Source organism: Phyllostomus discolor, chromosome 7 (assembly GCF_004126475.2).
Source record: "Phyllostomus discolor isolate MPI-MPIP mPhyDis1 chromosome 7, mPhyDis1.pri.v3, whole genome shotgun sequence".
Lineage (NCBI taxonomy): Eukaryota > Metazoa > Chordata > Mammalia > Chiroptera > Phyllostomidae > Phyllostomus > Phyllostomus discolor.
In genome coordinates this window covers 38,148,049-38,169,002 of record NC_040909.2, presented here as the reverse complement: position 1 = coordinate 38,169,002, position 20,954 = coordinate 38,148,049, and the positions used below count along the sequence as shown (strand labels likewise).

Below are 20,954 nucleotides of genomic sequence, written 5' to 3'. Positions count from 1 at the left end.
ATAGGAATAAGCGCCTACCAAATATAAAGGGCTGTCATGATTTGTATTCTTGTCATTTTTATAAGAAGATTTTATTTATTTTTAGAGAGGGGGGAGGGAGGGAGAAAGAGGGGGAGAAAAATCCATGTGTGGCTGCCTCTCATGGGCCCCCTACCAGGGACTTGGCCCACAACCCAGGCATGTGCCCTGACTGGGAATCAAGCCAGAAACCCTTTGGTTCACAGGCTGGTACTCAATCCACTGAGCCACACCAGCCAGGGCTATTCTTATCATTTCTATAACCTTACATTGTAGTTAGCACTTTACAACATCCAAAACTCTTGGCATAGACATTGTCATGGTTGGTTTTGTAATAACCTGTGTCATAGGCTATAAAGAAACTATTATCACTGTTTACAAATCAGGAAACAGAAAGCTTTGACTGGGTTAATGAATTGCCTAAATTCATATAGTAATTAAATGGCAAGGGCCAGGATTAGAAACCGATCATCCTAAAACAAAAGCAATGCAAGGAATTTACTACTCAGAATCTTCTCTCTCTCTTTTTTATTGTTGTTTAAGTATAGTTGTCTCACCCCTCACCCACCCCCGCCACCACTCCCAGAACACCCGCCATCCCCACCTCCCACCCTCGATCCTATCCCCCTTTGGCTTTGTCCATGTGTCCTTTATACATGTTTCTTGACAACCCTTCCCCCATGCGCCCCATTATCCTCTCCCACCTCCCCTCTGGCTACTGTCAGTTTGTTCTTAGCAAGCAAAATATAACTAGAGACTGCTCTGAATTTTTCAGAGGCTATGTAATACTAATGAGTGAATGCTTGCTAAACAAACTTAAAAATATCTCTTGTTCAAGAGCCTGAACATCTGGAAGGAAAGGGTTAAATCTATTCATCACAACTTGTATACCAAGATAAACCCAAAACGAATTAAAGTTTAAATGTAAAAAGAATCAAGCCATAAAGTTCTAGTAGAAAATATGGGAGAATCATTTTGTAATTTCAGAGCAGAAAAGGCCTTTTATAATTATGACCCAAAAGTTCCAAAGTCATGATAGGAAAATATTGATAAATTCAATTACACAGAGAAGAAAACAACAACCCTTTCTCCAAAAAACCCTGAGTGGTAAAACCATACAAGCAAAGACAAACTGGAAAACATATATGAAACTCCTACCACAGACAAGTGGTTAGATTACCTACTATGTAATGAACTGTAAATGAATTTGAAAATGTTAACAACTCAATAAATATAGACAAAGGAAGTAAACATGCAATTTACAGAAAATTATATAGAAATTATTTTTAATATAAAAAAATAAGGGCGAAGTAGCCAAAAATGACAGAGTAAAGAACTCCAAAACCATATCCCTTCGCTAAACCAACAAGTAATCTAGCAAAAATGATCAGAATCAATTTTATAGCACTCTGGAAGCTAATGGAAAAGCTTATAACAATCAAGGAATGCTTAGTGAAGAAACAGACTGCTAACTTTTGGTAAGAGAGTATTGTGATATTTTAACTTACCCACCTGCCATCTCCAACTCTCTAGCTTGGTGGCATCTGTGGGGATGGCAGCCCATGTTCCTGATGGGACTTGCTGCTACCAGAGAGGGTAATATGGATATTGTTCTCAAGGAATTGTGGTTGTGTAATTTGACATGTCTGGAGGTTCTCTGAAGGATTGGCTCAGGGACCTTGCCTTTGTTTTGTCCATTCTGGGACTTTCTTAGAGATGGAGCAGCATCTTTGGCAGCATTTGTCAAAAGCATTTAAAGGTAAATGTATCAGATACAGCCTCTTGGTACAAGAGTTAACAGAAGGAGTGCACAGTAGATAGACCAGAAAGACTGGGAAGAAAGAGGGTGGGGAAGAAAATACACGACATAATAAAGGGTTTGAAAGGTCCCATGTATACCAGGAAATATAAAGGGTCACAAGCATGTCCAGGGTTGGAACCTTTAGAAAAGGCCTGAGAATACCCTAAGCTTTCACTTCTACCTTACCTCTGGGCTCTGTGCAAGAGGGAAGTGAAAACAAAAGCAGAGATTAAACAGCCTGGCTGAAAGCACTGAAGAAGTACTGCAGCACAAAAAATTTCACCTGCAAAGAATGGGAAAGGTGTTTTGTTTTGGTTTTTTTGTTCCAGGTATTTAAGGAAGTCTCTGTTAAACATCATTAGCTGACCAGTAAGATAAACAAATAGAGACTTTAGTGAGCACACAATAAAGAATGCAGTCTTTATGAAAGTAGTTTAGAAAAGTCACTAAACAAACAATTATAAACTATAAGCAGCAACAACAAACCATGGAGAGAGGGTAGAATTTGATTTCCACACTTACTACATTATAATATTAAAAATGTTCACTTTTCAACAAAAAATTATAGACATGCAAAAAAACCCCCAAAAGCATGTCTCATTCACAGGATAAAAGAAATGAAAAAAAAAAAAAACAACCAACCCCATAAAACAAAACCAACTCTCTGCAAGGAAACCCAGATACTGGACTTTCTAGGCAAAGATTTTTTGTCACCTATCTTAATTGTGTTCAATGTGCTAAAGGAAACTAAGGACAAATAACTAAAACAAACCAAGAGAACAATGCCCCATTAGATAGGGAGTTCAATAAAGAGATAAAAATTATAAAAATAACCAACCAGAAATTCTACACTTGAAAAGTACTATAAATGGAGGGGAGGGCTGAGTGGGCGGGTTGGGATGGGAGTAAAAGAAAATTGTACTGCAACAACAATGAAAATAAAATAAAATAAAGAAAAGTACCATAAATGAAATGAAAATGCAACATGAGATCTGAGCAGGCAGAAAAAAGAATCAGCAAAGTTAAAGATAGGGCAATTTAGATTACTGAGTTTGAGGAGCAGAAACTAAAATGAATGAAAAAATTAACAGAACCTAAGATACCTGTGGGACACAATCAGGAATACCAACATACACATAATGGGAATTACAGGACAAGAGAGAAAGAAGCAGAAAGAATATTTGAAAAAATAATTGCCGAAAGCTTTCTGAACTTGAGATTTCTCCAAGAAGCTCAACAAGTTCTAAGTATGATGGAATTCAAAGAGATCCACACCAAGACACATTAAAATAAAATTGTTGAAAGACAAAGACAAATAGAATTTTGAAAGCAACAAGAGAAAAGAGACTCATCACACACAAGGGATCCTTAATAAGATTAACAGCCAATCTTTCATCAAAAATCATGAAGGCCAAAAGGCAGTGAAATAACATATTTAAAGTGCTGGAAGAAAAAAAAAATATATATACCAGCAAAGATTTCTATGCCGAGCAAATTTAGCCTTCAAAAATGAAAGGGAAATCAAGACATTCCCAGGTAAACAAAATCTGAGAGTTTGTCATTATTAGGCCTACCCCACAAGAAATGCTGAAGAGAGTCCTTTAGATTAAAATGGAAGAATACTGGGCAGTAACTTGAAAACTACACGCACACACACACACACACACACACACACAGCACACACATACACACACAAAAGAGGAAATTTATGGGAATTTGTTCACATGCTTACAGAAGCCAAAAAGTCCCACTGTCTGCTGTCTGCAAGCTGGAAAACTAGGAAAGTCAGTGGTATAATTCAATCTCAGTCCAAAGACCTGAGAATGGGAGATCAGTGGTTGGGGGCGGGGTGGATAATTGGATATTCCACAGGCAAAGGCAAAAGGCTTAAGAACCAGGAGGCTGTTGTGTTGGTGCTGAAGTCAAAGGCCCAAGACCAGGAGCTCGAATGAACTTCCCAGCTCAGGAAGAGAAAAAGGAGGTGTGGGGGGTGTAGAAGAAGGTAAATGGGGGCTAAATGGTGACAGAAAGAGACTTGACTCTGGATGGTGAATACACATACAGTCTACGGATGATGTACATTTGAAGCCTATATATTTTATTAACCAGTGTCACCCGAACGAATTCAATACAATTTTTAAAAAGATCATGGTAAGAAATTTATTATATCTTATATTTGACATTTTCAAGCACTGGAATCCAAACTAATTTCTCTTTTTTAACTAATTTCTGGTATGAATCCCACTTGATCATGTTTTGTGATCTTTTTCATGTATTGCTGGCTGTGGTTTGCCAGTATTTTTGTTGAAGATTTTAGTGTCTATGTTCATCAGTGGTATTGGCCTGTAGTTTTCTTTGTTGTGTCTTTATCTGGTTTTGGCATTAGGATGATGCTGGCCTCATAAAAAGAGCTTGGAAGTCTTCCCTCTTATTGGATTTTTTGGAATAGTTTGAGAATGATAGGGGTAAACTCTCCCTTAAATGTTTTGTAAAATCCTCCTGTGAAGCCATCCAGTCCAAGGCTTTTGTGTGCCGGGAGTTTTTTGATTACCACTTCAATTTCACTAGCTGTTATCAGTTTGTTCAGGCTTCCTGTTTCTTCTTGATTCAGTTTTAGAAGATTATATGTTTCTAGAAATTTGTTCATTTCACCCAGGTTTTCAAACTTCTTGGCATGTAGTTGTTATAGTAATTTATTATAATCCTTTGTACTTGTGTGGTATCAGTGGTAATCTCTCCTCTTTCATTTTTTATTTTATTTATTTCAGTCCTCTCTCTTTTTCTCTTGATGAGCCTTCTTAAAGTCTTGTTGATTTATTTATCTTTTCAGAGAACCAGCTCCTAGATTTATTGATCCTTTGAATTTTTCTTTTAGTCTCTATGTCATTTAATTCTACCCTGATCTTGATTATTTCCTTCCTTCTACTCACTCTGGACTTTGTTTGTTATTATTCCTCTAGTTCTTGTAGTTGTAGGTTAGGTTGTTTATTTGAAGTGTTTCTGTTTTTTTTTTTTTTTAGGTAGGCCTGTATCACTATGAACTTCCCTCTCAGGACTGCCTTTGCTGTGTCCAATAGGTTTTGGACTGTTGCATGTTCATTTTCATTTGTTTCCAGAAACTTTCTGATTTTTTCCTTGATGTCATTATTAACCCACTCATTGTTAATAGCATGCTATCCAGTTTCCATGAATTTGAATGTTTTTGAATTTTTTCCTTGAGGTTGGTTTGGTTTCTAGTTTTAAGTCTTTATTGGTCTGAGAAAATGCTTGACATGATTTCAATTTTCTTGAATTTGTTCTTGGACTGTTTTGTGGGATTTGTTTTGTGTCTTATGTGGTCTGTCTTTGAAAATGTTCCATGTGCATTTGAAAAGAATGTGTATTTTGCTTCTTTGGGATGTAGGGTTGTGTGTGTGTGTGTGTATCAGTTAAGTCCATTTGATCTAGTGCATCATTCAGTGTCACAATATCCTCATTGATATTTGTTTGGAAGATCTATCCATTGCTGACAGTGGGGTGTTAAAATCCCCTACTATAAGTGTGTTGCTGTCTATGAAATACTACACAATAGAAAGAAAGAACTCCTACTCTTTGCAACAGCATGGATGGAATGGAGAGTACTAAGCCAGGCAGTGAAAGACAAATACCATATGATCTCACATGTAAGTGGAAACTAACCAACAAAACAAACAAGCAAACAAAATATAACCAGAGACATTGAAATAAAGAACAAACTGACAGTAACCACAGGGGAGGTGGGAGGGAATAACAGAGGGTAGGGGAAAGGCCATCAAGGAACATGTATAAAGGACACATGGACAAAGCCAAAGGGGAGAGGATTGAATGTGGGAGGTGGGGGATGGGTAGGGGAAGGGAGACTAATGGGGGGAAATTAGGGACAATTGTAATTGAACAACAATAAAAAAAATTAAAAAAACTGATTTCTGAAGGTATCTAAATTAATTTCTATCAAGTGAGTAACTGTTTTATGACTTAGAATAAATACTAATTAGCTGTTAGAGTGAAAAAAAAGATGAGAGAGAAGGAATTTGCTCTCCCTTTTTATTTATTTATTTTTATTTTATTCAGGTCCTTATTGAATTGCATGATGCCCTCCCACATTGGGAGGCTGAATCTCTTTATTCAGTCAACTGAATGAAATGCTAGTCTCTTCCAGAAACACTTTCACAGATGCACTCAGAAATAATGTTTTTTCCTTAGTTCAGTTATCCCTTAGCCCAGTCAAATTGAAAAATAAAATTAACCATCACACCATGAGACACACACACACACACACACACATACACAAATTCAAACACAAAAGTCAACAATGGAGGAACTGAGGAACAAAAGGATATAATATTTATAGAAAACCAATAGCAAAGTGACTGAAGTAAGTCCTTCCTTAATAGTATTTACTTTTTAATGGAAATAGATTAAAATCTTCAACAGAAGTCAGATTGACAGAATGAAAAAAAAAACATGATACAACTATATTATCTCTACTGGAGACTCATTTTTGATTCAAAGAAACAGCAAGGTTTCAAGTGAAAGGATGGAAATAAACTCCCAGCAAACAGTAACAAAAATGAGCACTGGTGGTTAAACTAATATCAGACAAAATAGATTTTAAGTAAAAAAATTATTTCAGGAGATATATAAGGTTTGAATACTGAGAAAAGAGTCACTCTCTCTAGAAATGTAACAATTATGAACATATATACATATAACAATAGAGCCTTTAAATATATGATGCAAAATTGGCAGAACTGAAGGGAGAAATAGACGGTTCTGCAATGATAGCAGAATGCTCTGCTTTCAATAATGAACAGAACAACTAGATGAAAGATAAGCAAGGGAATGGACAACTTGAAAAATACTGTAAACCAACTTCACCTAAAAGGCATATATAGATCACTTAATCCAAGTACCAACTACAGCAGAATACACATTCTTCTCAAGTGTACATGGAACATTCCCCAGGATAGACCATATACTCACTTATGAAAACATCTCAAAAATTAGAAAGAAATACTAGAATATGTCTTCTTCAAAAACAATGGAATTAAATTATTAATAAGAAGAAATTTTGGAAAATTCATGAATATGTGGAATTTAAGTAACATGTTCTTAGACAATGGATCAAAGAAGAAATCTTGAAGGAAACTAGAAAACACTTTGATAATAATGAAAACAAAACACAACATACCAGAACTTAAGGGATACATTGAGAGCAGTGCTCAGAGGGAAAATATAGCATGAAAAAAGAAGATCTCAAATCAATAACCTAACCTAATCTTACAATGAAAAAACAAGAATAAACTAAACCCAAAGGTGACAGAGAAAAGGAAATAATTATTAAAGTTGAGATTAAGAAAAAGAGAACAGAAAACCAATAAAGAGAAACAACTAAACAAATGTTGTTTCTCTAAAAAGATCAACAAAATTGACTAATCTTTAACTAGACTAAGAAAAAAAGAGAGAAGACTCAAATTGCTAAAATAAAAAATGAAAGTGGGACACTGCTACTGACCTCACACAACTGAAAGGATTATGATAATATATTACAAACTGTACACTAATAAATTTGATAACCTAAATAAAATAGACAAATTCCTAGAAATACACAAACTACTAAAACTGATTCAAGTTCAAGAAGAAATATGAAATCAGATTAAGTCTCTAACAAGTAAAAAGATTGAATCAGTAATTTAAAAAAAAAACAAAAAACCCTTCCCATAAAGAAAAGCCCAGGACCAGATGGTTTTACTTGTAAATTCTACCAAACATTTGAAGAAATAACACCAATTTTCATCAAACTCATCTAAAAAATAAATATAAAGAAAGAAAAATACTGGTGAATATTCATTATGAATACAGATGCAAAAATTCCTAATGAAAAATTGTAACAATGGCTCTGCATGCCTCCTGAGTTCTCCCTGCCTGGGCCAGGATCTCTGCTCACATAGGTGCAAATGCAACCTAAAGGGAGCATACTTTTAATTTGCACATTTATTTTTACCTAACCCCTCCCAAACTTCCTGTGCCATCATGCTTCCCCATTCAAGTTAATGACACCCTCATTATTCAATTATTTCAGCCAAACCCCCAAAGTCATCCATACTTGTTTTCACTTGCCCCACATCTATCAGTCATTTCTGTTAGCTCTATTTCTAAAATTTATAATAAATATGTCTACTTTTCTCCTTATTTCTGATATTACCCTTGATAGCACAATATTGGTGTCACCTGGATTACTAAAATAATATCTTAACTATTGTGATTCCACTCTTTCCACCCTAAAATCCTTTTTCTGTGGAGCAATAAAAAATGTTCTACTTCCAACAATGGCTGACTAGGGTGCTTTAGAGTCCCTCCTGAGAAAAATAAGAAAAGCTCAACAAAATATATTTTAAGACACTTTAAATGCATTAGAGATTTCATAAGTAAATAAGAATTTGCAGGATCAGCATCTGGAAGAAGAGATGAACCAAGAAAGGTGAGTGTGACATATAGGACAGCCTTACCTGTCAAAGCAAGTACTGATCCTGAAAGTGAGACCTGGAATGACAGGCTGAGAGGCTGATCAGAGTTCCTGACATGCTCATGGGTTACAGGGGTGGAAGCGGGAGTTCAGGGACCACCAAAGACATTGGTCCTGGTAAACACCCCTGCCTTTTGGTTGAGGACCTGAAGAGCTATACCTCAGAAGTAAAGATGAACAGAAATAGACAAGCCCTCCCAAAGATTGAAGCACAGCTTCCCCCCCAACCCCATATAAATGAATGTTGCATGCATTATGCTAAGTGAAAGAAACTATAGATTCAAAAGGCTCTATGATGTATAATTCCACTCAAATGACATTCAAGGAAATACAAAACTTATAGCTACAGAAAACAGGTCAATGTTGTTAGGATTTAATGGTGAGGGAAGAAGGTGACTGCAAAGGGGTAGCATGAGAGAATTTGTAGTTTGTTTATTATTTTTTTGGTGGGGAAGGTGATAAAACTGTCCTGTATCTGGGCTATGGTGGTAGTGACACAACTCTATGTATGTGTCAAAACTCATAGATTTTTATGACAAAGAGAGTAAAGTTTACTGTAAGTAAATTAAAAATAACTTTAAACTGAGATAAAATCAATTGCCTTTCTGTATACCAGCAACAAATAAAAAAATTAGATTAAAAAATTTTGTAACAGCACTAAAAACTATTAAATATCCTAGGATAAATCTTTAAAAAAAAAACAACCCCAGAAGACCTCTATGCTGAAAGCTACAAAATACTATGGAGAGATTAGAGAAGACCCAAATAAATAAATAAAAAGATTTACCATGTTCATGAATTAAAATACTCCAATATTACAAAAATATTAATAATCTGATTGAAACTCCAGGACATTTTTTAAAATTAACAGGATGATTCTAAAATTATATGAAAATGTAAAGTGCCAAGAACAGCAAAACAATTTAGAACAACAAAGTCTAAGTATATCAATATTCTGCTGTATACCAATATTTATCATGAAACTATAATAAGACAATAGGGAACACAATAGGGAGTCCAGAAGATGACCCTTGATTAATACATATAGAGCCTCTTGATTTATTATAGAGTTTTTACCACAGACCTGAGGGAAAGTTACAATCTTTTCAATAGGTGATGCTATTCAGTTGGAAATATATAGAAAAAATTAAAACTTAGCTCCTATTTCACATTATGCACAGAAATCATTTCCAGTTGGTGAATAACTATAAACATTAAAACAAAAAAGACTACTAGAAAGCAACTTTGAAGAATATCTTTATGTTGTTTGAATAGGATAATTTCTTAAATAGGGTACAAAAAACTAATTATAAAGAAAGAGTGAAAATTGGATATTAAACCTAACAACTTGTTTATCAATATACACCATGACCAGTGCAAAGGTGGGAGAATCTTTTGCACCATGTATTCCTGACAAAAGTCTTATATCCACAATATATAAAGAATTTCAAAATATAAATGAAGAAAAGGCAAACAACCAGTAGAAAAATGGACAAGAGACCCAAACAGGTACTTTGCAAAAGAGAACATTCAAAATGGTCAATGAACAACTGAAAAGGTGCTCAATCTCTACAGTAACCAGTGAAATTCAAATGAAAAGCCATTTATAGAATGGTTATAATAAAAGTGATTGACTATCAAGCATTGAGGAGAATGCGGAGCCTCAGAAATTCTCATATACTGCTGGTGGGAGTGGAACTTGATACCACCATTTGGGAAAACAGTCTCTACTAGGAGCTGAATATATACATACTCAATGACAGCAATTTCATACCCAGGCATATATAAACTAGAAATAAGGACATATAGCAACACCAGCACAATTTGTCATTACCAAAACTATAAACAACTCAAATATCCATACACATTAAAATGCATAATTTGTAGTGCATTCACACAATAGATTATTATACAGCAATGAAAATGAGCAAACTACATGTAACAATATGGATAAATCTCACAATTATAATGTTGAGCAAAAGAATCCAGACACCAATGGATCTATACTGAATAGATCAATTTAAATAAAGCTAAAAATATATTAAAAGCTAACTTTGGTGTTAGAAATCTTTCTGTTGGGGAGGAGCAGGGGGTTACTGATTGGGAGGGGACTTCTAGGGAGCTGATAATGTTCTATTTTTTGAGTTGGTGATAATGGGGTATATTCAATTTATGGTACTCACTGAGCTATATACACTGAGGGTTTGTTCATTTTTCTGTGTTTATATATTATATATTTTAAAGTTAAAAATAAAAATATAAAAGACATATTTTAAGTGTTTTTAAAAAGCTATAAGTCAGGTGATTGTCATGTTCTGTCTTCAAGTAATGGAATGACTTCCTGTAACAGTAACAAGGCTACTTGATGTGACTCTTGTCTATCCCTCTGTCCTCAATTTACATTAATTTCATTTCTTCATCACGAGCTGCTACTATTATTTTCCCTCACACAAACCAACTTGTTCTTGTCTCAGTGTTTGTACTTGCCCTACATTTGCATGATATTCCTTCCCCATCCCTCTTTGTGGCTGCCTATTTCTTATCCTTCAGTCTCCAGCTAAATATTATCTCCTCAGGACTGCCTTTCCTGACCTGTCTACCTAATGTAGCACATCCCACCCACTTCCTAGTCACTCTCCATCCCAGGGGTTAGTCAACATTTTCTATAAAGGACCACATTGCAAATATTCTAATCTTTTCAGGCCACATGGACTGGGTCACAGGGACTCAAAACTTTTGTCGTATCAGGGTAAGCAGCTATAAATAATATGTAAATGAGTGGCTGTGGCCAGGTCCAAAGAAAGTCCTACTTATGGACTTGACATTCAAATTTTATATCATTTCACATGTCATAAGAAAGTCTCCTTTTGATCTCTTCCCCAGCATTTGAAAACAAAAACCATTCTCAGCAAACCCATAAAAAAGACAAGCAACAGGGCCAGATTGGCACATGGCTCTAAATTGCCAACCTCTGCTCTAACCCATTACACTGATTTTTCTTCCTAGCCTTATCACTATCTAAAATGATTTCAGATATTCTTGCATTTATCTTCTATCTTTCCCCTGCTCAAGAATTCCAGCTCCAACAGGGAGGGGTCTCATCTATTTTCTTCACCATTGTGTGCCTACTACCCATCACAGCATCTGACACACAGAAGCTGGAGGAAAGGACGGCCCAAGTTCACCTGGGTGTGACTGGGGTTTTGGCTTGGATCCTGATGGTCTTCTTGTCAGTGGGGGTCATTGGAGCAGACCCAGGATCTTCCTTCAAGAGCTCGCCATACAAGGAGTCTTGGGCTGACTGATGCCGTAATGAAACAGAGTCTGCTGAGTAGAGATTTTGCTTGATGGCTCGCTCAAGACTGAACCAGGATTTCATTTTGATTCGACTTATTTCTGTGTCTTCCCTTATTGGATATTCTATGGTGAGCAAGCCTGTTAACAGAAGACACTTCTGTTACTCTCCCCTGCGGCCTTTCCTTATCTCCCTGTTGTAAGGTCCTGCAAGTGGACACCCTTCAGCTCATCTCCCTCTCCACTCTTTCACTCTTGCAGATTCTCCTACTGGCTGCCTGCACTCTGTTGCCTGGCACAGGGCTCTAGTACAGTTAGTGGATTGGTAAATACTAGCTAAATGTAAGAATGAATCAATCTCTCATTTCCATTCATTCATCAACACCCAGCCTAGATCCTTCTTCTCCTAAGGGGCTTGTATTTCACTCAGCTTTGTGTCCTCCTCAGCACTCAATGTAGAGACTGGGTACACAATGCATCCATGCTCTTCCCTTCCCTGAGAATGCTGTTCCCCATGTCTCCATATTTAAGTAATTTCCATCTACTTTCTTTGTTAAACTGTATTTATTTGTATTCTTATTTTACTTTCCCTATTAGACTGGAAAACTTCTGAGGCCAGGGAACTCTCGTTCTTCTATCACTTACCATTTACTGAAGGATGAGTGCTGGGCATACAGAGACCACCCAAAACAGGGTTCTCTGCCTCTGAAAACTCCTAGTACAGTAAAGGAGGGATGGACAAACAGAAATATTTACAACACTAGGTAGTAAGATTTATAATTCAAGCACATATAAAGTGCTGTGGGATCCCAGAGGAGAGTGTGCCCTGCTCTTCTGGGGGACTCTGGGAAGGCTTTCCAGAGGAGGGGCACAGTTGAACTGACTCTTTAGGGATGAGAAGAAACAACCCAGGGAGGCCACTGGGGGAGCACAGCCCCTCCATTCCCAGCTAGGGGTTGGCATGGAATGGTGTGGGGTTGGAGTTATGTCAATGTTCCTTTGTCCCCAGGTTCATCAGTAGTGAGAAGAGTCCAGATGTGGGAGGGGTCCTAAGGCTACACATGCTAGTCCTGGAGAGCTCTGTGGGCCTAATAGGACAGCCTGGTGAGGTGGCTGCTTTTTTTCTCTCTGCTAGATTTCCCACAGCAAGGAGAGAGGAATGGGGCTGCAAATGGATGATGGACAATATAGTATATGGAGATGAAAGGTGAACCAGAGGTGGGGGTGGGAACAGAGAGACATACAGAAAGATGATGAGACCCAGGAAAATAAGATAATCACATGAAGACATTAAACACACATGGGAGAGCACACATAAATTCAGGGTGGGCATGAGCATGGATTTGGGTGGGGCTGCAGTGTCCCACAGTGGGGCTCTGACAAGAGCATCTACATTGCTGCCAGAAATCCATTTTTCTCATGCCCCAGAATAAATTTGTCTAAGCTCAGGAGTTTTCTAAAAATAAAAAATGCAGAATGGGCCATTTGTCTGATGCTGGGGTAAAGGCCCAGAGCTTCCTTGACCAGTGCTGCCTTCTTTCCTAATGGGCTTTAATGGCCTCATTGGATAACCAGAACCTCAGGCTTATGCATTCTCCCTCAGATGATACTAGGCTTCTCTTATGAGCCCAAAGTTGGAGCAGGCAGGACTGACATCCTTGTCAGTACGGTGACAGACATCCTTCGGAGAGGTTTTAAAAAAAGAGAGAACAGTACTTCTGGTCAAGATGGAGCCTAGGTAAACACACTTTGCCTCCTTGCACAACTACCGAAAAAAATTACAACTAGACTACAAAAATAATTCATTCAGCACCATCAGAAAATCAAGCTGATGGAAGTCCAACAACCAAGGATTTAAAGAAGCCATGTTCATCCAGATGGGTAGGAGGGGCAGAGATGCAGAGACAGATGGAGAAGTGCAGAGAGGCACAGGGATGCAGAGTGGCATGGAGAGGCGATTGAATGGGCAGTCCCACATGCACATGTGGTGCATAAAAATCAGGAGGGATACCAAAGGAGTGAGGGAGCCCAGCTCCAAGCCAGACTACTCAGCCTAGGCCAGGAAGATAAGTCCCCATAACTTCTGGCTGTAAGAACCAGCGGGGGTTGGGGCAGCAGAAGAAAGTGCAGGATTCTCAGAAGTCCCTTCTTAAAAAGCCTGCAACAGGCTTAGAACTTATGCAGACTCATCCCCTCTGGGATTCAGCATCAGGCCAATAGCTTGAAGGGCACTAGTCACTTAACGGGAGAAAGTGAAGTGGCTGGAAATAGGGTGAGTACCAGGAGACAGCTTCCTCCCAGACAAGCCTTGAGAAGCCAAGAAGTGGCATTGTCCTATCTCTGAGTCCTCCCCCACACAGTGCCACAAAGTGGTGATATGGGTTGCCCTGCCCTGGTGATTACCTAAGGCTCTGCCCCACATAATTTATGGGTACACTTTTCTACAATAGGTAATGCTACTAACACAGAGAATCAAAGCAGCTCTACTTAATACACAGAAACAAATACAGGGAGGCTGACACATTGAGGAGACAAAGAAATGTGTCCTAAGTGAAAGAACAGAACAAAGCTCCAGAAAAATAACTGAACGAAACAGACATAATCAACTTATCAAATTCAGAGTTCAAAACACTGCCTATAAGGATGCTCAAAGAATTCACTGAGTACAACAAGAGCATTAAAAAAAAAACCCAAGCAGAAACAACATTTATATTAAGTGAAATAAAGAAAAATCTACAGGAAACCAACAGTGAAGTGGATAAAGCTGAGAATCAAATCAACAATTTAGAACATAAGGAAGAAAAAAAGCATTCAATCAGAACAGCAAGAAGAAAAAAATAATTAAAACAAATGACGGTAGACTAAGGAGACTCTTGGGCATCTCCAAGTGTACTAACAACTGAATCACAGGGATGCCAGAAGGAGAAGAGGAAGAGCAAGAAATTGGAAACTTTTTTGAAAAAATAATGAAAGAACCAGCCTGAGAACCAAAGGGCCACCGGCTCGATTCTCAATCAGGGTACATGCCTGGATTGCAAGACAAGACGGGCCCCCAGTAGGGGGTGTGTGAGAGGCAACCATACATTGATGTTTCTATATCTCTTTCTCTTTCCCTTCCCCTCTCCCTAAAAGTAAATAAATAAAATATTTTTAAAAAAAGAAAAGAAAAAGTGATGAAAGAAAACTTCTCTAATTTGGTGAAGTAAATAGACATACAAGTCCAGGAAGCACAGAGAGTTCCAAACAAGTTGGACCCAAAGAGGACCACACCAAGACACATCACAATTAAAATGCTAAAGGTTGAAAATAGAGAATCTTAAAAGCATCAAGAGAAAAGCAGATAGTTACCTAAAAAGGAGTTCCCATAAGACTGTCAGCTGATTTCTCAAAAAAACTTTTCAGACTAGAAGGCGCTAGCAAGAAGTATTCAAAGTGATGAAAAGCAAGGACCTACAACCAAGATTACTCTACCCAGTAAAACTATTATTTAGAATTGAATGGTAGATAAAGTGCTTCCCAGACAAGGTAAAGCTAAAGGAGTTCCTCATCACCAAGCCTTTATTATATGAAATGTTAAAGGGACTTATCTAGGAAAAAGAAGAAGATCAAAACTATGAACATTAAAAAGGCAACAAGTTCACAACTATCAACAACTGAATCTGAAAAACAAACTAAGCGAACGATCAGAACAGGAACAAAATCATAGATAGGGAGACCATTTGGAGGGTCAGCTGGGAGGGGGAAGGGGAAGAATGGGGGGAAAGTTGCAGGGATTAAGAAGGTAGGTACACAATAGACAGGGGGGAATGTTAAGAATAGAATAGGAAAGCCAAATAACTTATATGCATGACCCATGAACATGAACTAAGCAGGGGGATTGCTGGAGGGAATTGGGGGTACTGGATGGAGGGGGACAAAGGAGGAAAATCGGGACAATTGTAATAGCATAATCAATAAAATACATTTAAAAATAAATACAATTTAAAAAATTGAGGGGCGATGAAGGTCATCATTATCAGCTGTGTGGCCTTGAACTAGTCCCTTCAGCATCCTGAGCCCAGTAATCCCATCGACCAATAGGGAAATCTCCCTGCCATGCCCCGCTGCCTGGGGTAGTAAAGAGCTGTCCTTGGAGAAGACTTACAGGTAACTCAGGATTTGGGAAGCCATCAAACAGGCTATCACCAACCTTTCTGCCCCCTTACCCGCGGCCAGTAAGATAGAATTCATGAACTGAGACACTGTTTTCTGAAACCGCTTCTTGATCTCTGCCAGGGCTCGGCTCATCTTAGTCAACTTTTCATCCATGAAGCTCATCTTGTGGGTCACCTGGGGAGAGGCCAAGGAGAGGGCATCATTACCTGTACTGCCTGGGGTCATCTGCCCAGACCAGTGAAAACCGGGCTTTGCTCTGACTTGCAGAATGTACTGTTCCCTCTGCCTAGGACGCAGGATGTACTGTTTCCTCTCCCCCTCAGCTCAGTGAATTCCTGCACACCAGTCCAGTCTGATTCAAATGTCCCTTTCTTGGAGGATTTTCCCTGATTCTACTGGGAAAAACTGTTCCTGGCCTTGGACCCCCATTATCATGCACCCTGAAGACAGAAGTTAGCCCTTTATGAAATAATTTGAAAGCATTTGAGCCTGTATTCCCCACTCAACTGTAAGCTCCTAGAGGGCAGGGACTGAGTCTTGGTCTTGTTTGTGTCTGAGTGCCCATCATGCAGCAAGTGTTCAATTAGTGCGTATTGCATTACAAATAAACAAATGGATAAAGGTCTCTCTAGAGCCAGTCCGACTCTGTATTCATCCCCTAGGACCCTCTTCCTCCCTCCAGCTGCCAGAACATCTCAGGTGAAAAACTGTCCTTGGCCAAGGTTACATAGATTGACTGGTACCTGTGAGCAAAAAGGCCCAGGCCTCCTGCCTCAGTTTGAAGGTTGCCCTGGAGGGCCATTCTGGCTCTGGAGCCCCCTGTGGGGTGGTGAGGCAACTGCTGGGGCTGCCCTGCAATTCAAACATTCCCTCTGCCAGAGCATCAAATGGTACTACACACTTAAGTTCAGATTCCAGAGTTAAAGGCAGTCAGGGTTTGACTCTTTCTCCACGAAGCCTTTGCCAATTTTCTCAGCCAGCAGCAATCTCTCTCCATGTTAAATTTGCACATTTACCCCTTCCTGTCCTTTCTGCCCTGGGTCCTGGTCATTTCTACTTTCTTTATGCTAAATACGGTCAACCCCTTAAAGGCAGGGACCATGCCTTTTACATCTCTCACTTAACCCAGAAGAGGTGTGAAAAAGATTTTTCTTCTGTGGAATTGAAGCCTCAGGTGGAAAGAGTGAGGTGAGCAGTGGACAGATTTGCTGAAGAACAATGAAGTCAGCCCATATGTCCTTCTTTACCCTGTGGGCAGGACTTCTGTAAAGGATGCCCCAATTAATGGCAAAACCTTAACCATCCTTCCAACTGCTGGCCCCAGCTGCTGCTTCTGGGCTAATTTTATTTATTTATTTGTAATTTATACCCAGCCTGCTTCCAAAAGGATTTGAGGTGGCACTCTGGGCTAATAAAACATTTAAATTGAGACATTGCCTCGCTTCTAAAGTGCTGCCTTGATAGAAATATTTAGTGAGGAGCCAGGCCTCAGGGCTGTAAAAGCTGGAACTGCCATTCTGCCTGTCGCCCTTCTTCCAGGGAGATGGGTGTCTGGGGAAGCCATTTAACAAGCTTCCCTGTGACAAGGACTTTGAGGAAGGAGGCCATCGTACCCTACCCTCAGCTTTGCTAGACTGTCATGGATTTTGCTGATGAGTGATAACTAGCCCCAAACACACACACACACACAGGGTGGAGTTGAATGGGTTGTGAAAGTCTTAGGATGGCAGCATGTGAAAGCCGGGCGGGCCCTTGTATATCACAATACAGATAGGGAAACTAAGGCCCTAAAAGGGAAGGGACTAGCCCAAGGCCCTATGGCCTCTTCCCAGCTGAGACTTGTTGCCAGCTGCTGCACTCAGCAAATTTTCTCAAGGGCTTCTTGCAGCTTTCATGGTCCAAGAATCCAAAGGAGGCAATTCTCTGAGCTTCAAGGATTTCATGTAGAAATATTTGAGAGGCTTAACCTAGCAGTTAAGATCAATGTTTGGAAATCCTGTTACCTATATTAAATCTGATCTTTCTTCATTTGCTGCTGTCCAGTTAGGGAGTTGTAACATGTACTACACCTCCTTGTGTTCACAAACAGAAGGGATTATGACCTGGATGCTTTCTGCCAAGTCAATTTTCTTGGTCAACATCAGTGGCTGTTGTCTAGAATGCAGCTCTGTATTTAGAAGCTGTTCTAAGGCCTGTTTATCCCTATGCAAAATGTCCCCAAGACGGTTATGCTCTTTGAATTATGATGCCTTTTCCATAACTTTCCAGCCTCTGACTGCACTGTCAGTGCCCCTGGGAGCTTCCTAAGACTCTGCCAACCTGGACCCACAGGGTCCAGCAGAACTACAATGCAAGCTACATGAGCCATTTGACACATTCCTGGAGCCACATTTAAAACATTCTTAAAAGGTAAAATTTATTTTAATTTAGCAAGCCCACTATATAAAAACTATGACTATTTCAATGTGGCATCTAAATAAATAATCAATAAAATATTTTACATTGTTTTTTCAATCGAAGTCTTGGTAATGCGGAATGGATTTTCGCTTTTGGTCTACCTCCACTGGACTTGTCCCCATACTGCAAGAGCTCAATAGCCATTTGCAACTTGTGGTCACCCTGCTGGACATCACAGCTCTGGATTCCTAGTTCTAGCTTGCCAAGGCTGCATTAGGTAAGGGGGAAAAAGCAGTCTTGAATTACTAAGGGGCTTGCCTAGGCCTAGTGGGCATGTTTAGTTCATAGACTTAGAGTGATTTCTCTTGGCTGTTCATTGGGGTCTTTAGCTGCTTATGTCCTGGTTCTCAGCTGACCTCAGAGATTACCAGACAAGAGATTGCCAGGCAAACAAAGTGTTGCTGCAGTTTTACATGAAAAAAATAATTTTCTAATATCTATTGCCTTTGGTAAGTAAACTCATTGTTTTACACAACATGTGATCTCATGCATAATTAGTCACTTAACAATGACTTTCATTTATTTATTTTTTAATTTTTATTGAATGTATTGGAGTGACACTGGTTAATTAAATTATATAGGTTTTAGGCCCTGGCCAGGTAGCTCAGTTGGTTAGAGTATCGTCCCAATATGCCAAGGTTGCAGGCTCAGGCTCTGGTCAGGGCACATACAAGAAGCAACAAATGAAGGCATGAATAAGTAGAACAACAAATTAATGTTTCTCTCTCCCTCAAATCAATAAATAAAATTATATAGGCTTTAAGTGTACAATTGTATAACATCTGTATTTTGTATTGTATGTTCACCACCCAAAGTCAAATCTCTTTCCATCACCATTTATCCCCTATTTACCCTCCTCTCCCTTCCATCACACCCATTTCCCTCTTATAATCACCATCCTGTTGTCTGTGTCTATGAGTTGTTTTTTACTTTTTGCTTAATCCTTTCACCTTTTCAACCAGCCCCATAACCCCCTCACTCTGACAGATGTCAGCCTGTTTTTTGTATCTCTGAGTCTGTTGCTATTTTGTTTGTTTTGTTCATTAGATTCCACATATTAGTGAAATCATATGGTATTTGTCTTTCTGTTACTGGCTCATTTCACTTAGCATAATACTTTCCAGGTCCATCCATGCTGTTACAAAAGGTTATATTTCCTTATTTTTTATAGCCAAGTGGTATTCCATTGTGTAAACATACCATAGTTTTTTTTATCCACTCATCTACTGATGAGCACTTGGGCTGATTCCAAATCTTGGCCTTTGTAAATAGTGCTTCAGTGAGCATAGGCATGCATTATTCTTTCCATTAGTGTTTCTGTTTTTTTTTTTTCAGATAAATTCCCAGAAGTGGGAATTGCTGGGTCATAAGGTAGTTCCATTTTTAATTTCTTGAGGAAAGTCCATACTCCTTTCTACAGTGGCTGCACCAGTATGCATTCCCACCAACAGTGCACAGGTTCCCTTTCCTCCACATCCTTGCCAGCATGTTTGTTGATTTATTCATGATAACCATTCTGACAGGTGTGAGATGTTCTCTCTGTGGTTTTAATTTGCATTTTTCTGATGATTAGTGACATTGGGCATATTTTCACATGTCTATTGGCCATCTGTATGTCTTTTTTGGAGAAATGTCTACTCAAGTTCTTTGCTCATCTTTAATTGGATTATATTTTCTTGGTATTGGGTTGTATAAGTTCTTTATAAATTTTGGATACTAGCCCCTTATCAGATGTATCATTGGTAAATATATTCTTCCATGCAGTGGGTTGTCTTTTCATTTTGTTAATGGTTTCCTTTTCTGTGCAAAAACTTTTTAGTTTGATGTAGTCCCATTTGTTAATTTTTTTCTTTGTTTCCCTTGCCTGAGAAGATGTATCAGAAAAAATATTGCTATGAGAAATGTCTGATATTTTACTGCTTATATTTTCTTCTAGGGTTTTTATGGTTTCAAGTCTTACATTTAAATCTTTAATGCATTTTGAGTTTATTCTTGTGCATAGTATAAGTAGGTGGTATAATTTCATTTTTTTGCATGTATCTACCCAATTTTCCCAACAATATTTATTGAATAGACTGTCTTACCCCATTGTAGGTTTTTGCCTCCTTTGTCAAATATTAATTGACTATAAAGATGTGAGTTTATTTTTGGACTTTCTATTCTGTTCCATTGATCTATATGTCTGCTTTTATGCCAATACCATGCTGTTTTGATTACTATGGTCTTGTAGCATTATTTGACATCAAGTAGTGATTCCTCTAACTTTGTTCTTTCTGAAGATTGCTGTGGCTATTCATGGTCTTTTGTAGTTCCATATAAATTTTTTGAATATTTGTTCTAGTTCTGTGAAATGCAACAATGACTTTTAGAGTAATAGCATGGAATCAAATTAATAGGATGGATACATCAATAACCATGATCATTCATTCAGCACAGATGGATTTGGAACCTTGGGGTTATTTTGCTCTTTGAAGTAATGAAGTTCAGGCTGAAGTCATAGGCATCTAAGTTTCCTGAATGCTCCTAGGTGACTCTTTGAATGAATCCTGGCAGCTCCCTCAGAGTCCTTATCTCTGATGCCCCATGCCCATCAAGATGGAATACAACAGGTGTTGATGTTATTGTCCTCCCATTAGACTGAAAGTATTTCAGAGACTAGAGGGAATAATATTTCTTTCTTTTTTA

General features: G+C 38.5%; 1 protein-coding gene across 1 annotated transcript in view; it reads right to left on the bottom strand.

The window, feature by feature from the left end:
* C7H3orf20 (chromosome 7 C3orf20 homolog) overlaps positions 1 to 20,954 on the bottom strand; it is a 72,904-nt gene that overhangs the window by 15,837 nt on the left and 36,113 nt on the right. The window contains exons 10-11 of the mRNA XM_028518430.2: positions 15,863 to 15,986; positions 11,549 to 11,798 (exon numbers count right to left, since the gene is read on the bottom strand). Of these exons, the coding sequence (XP_028374231.1) occupies positions 11,549 to 11,798; positions 15,863 to 15,986 (374 nt within the window). The remainder of the gene's footprint in view (positions 1 to 11,548; positions 11,799 to 15,862; positions 15,987 to 20,954) is intronic.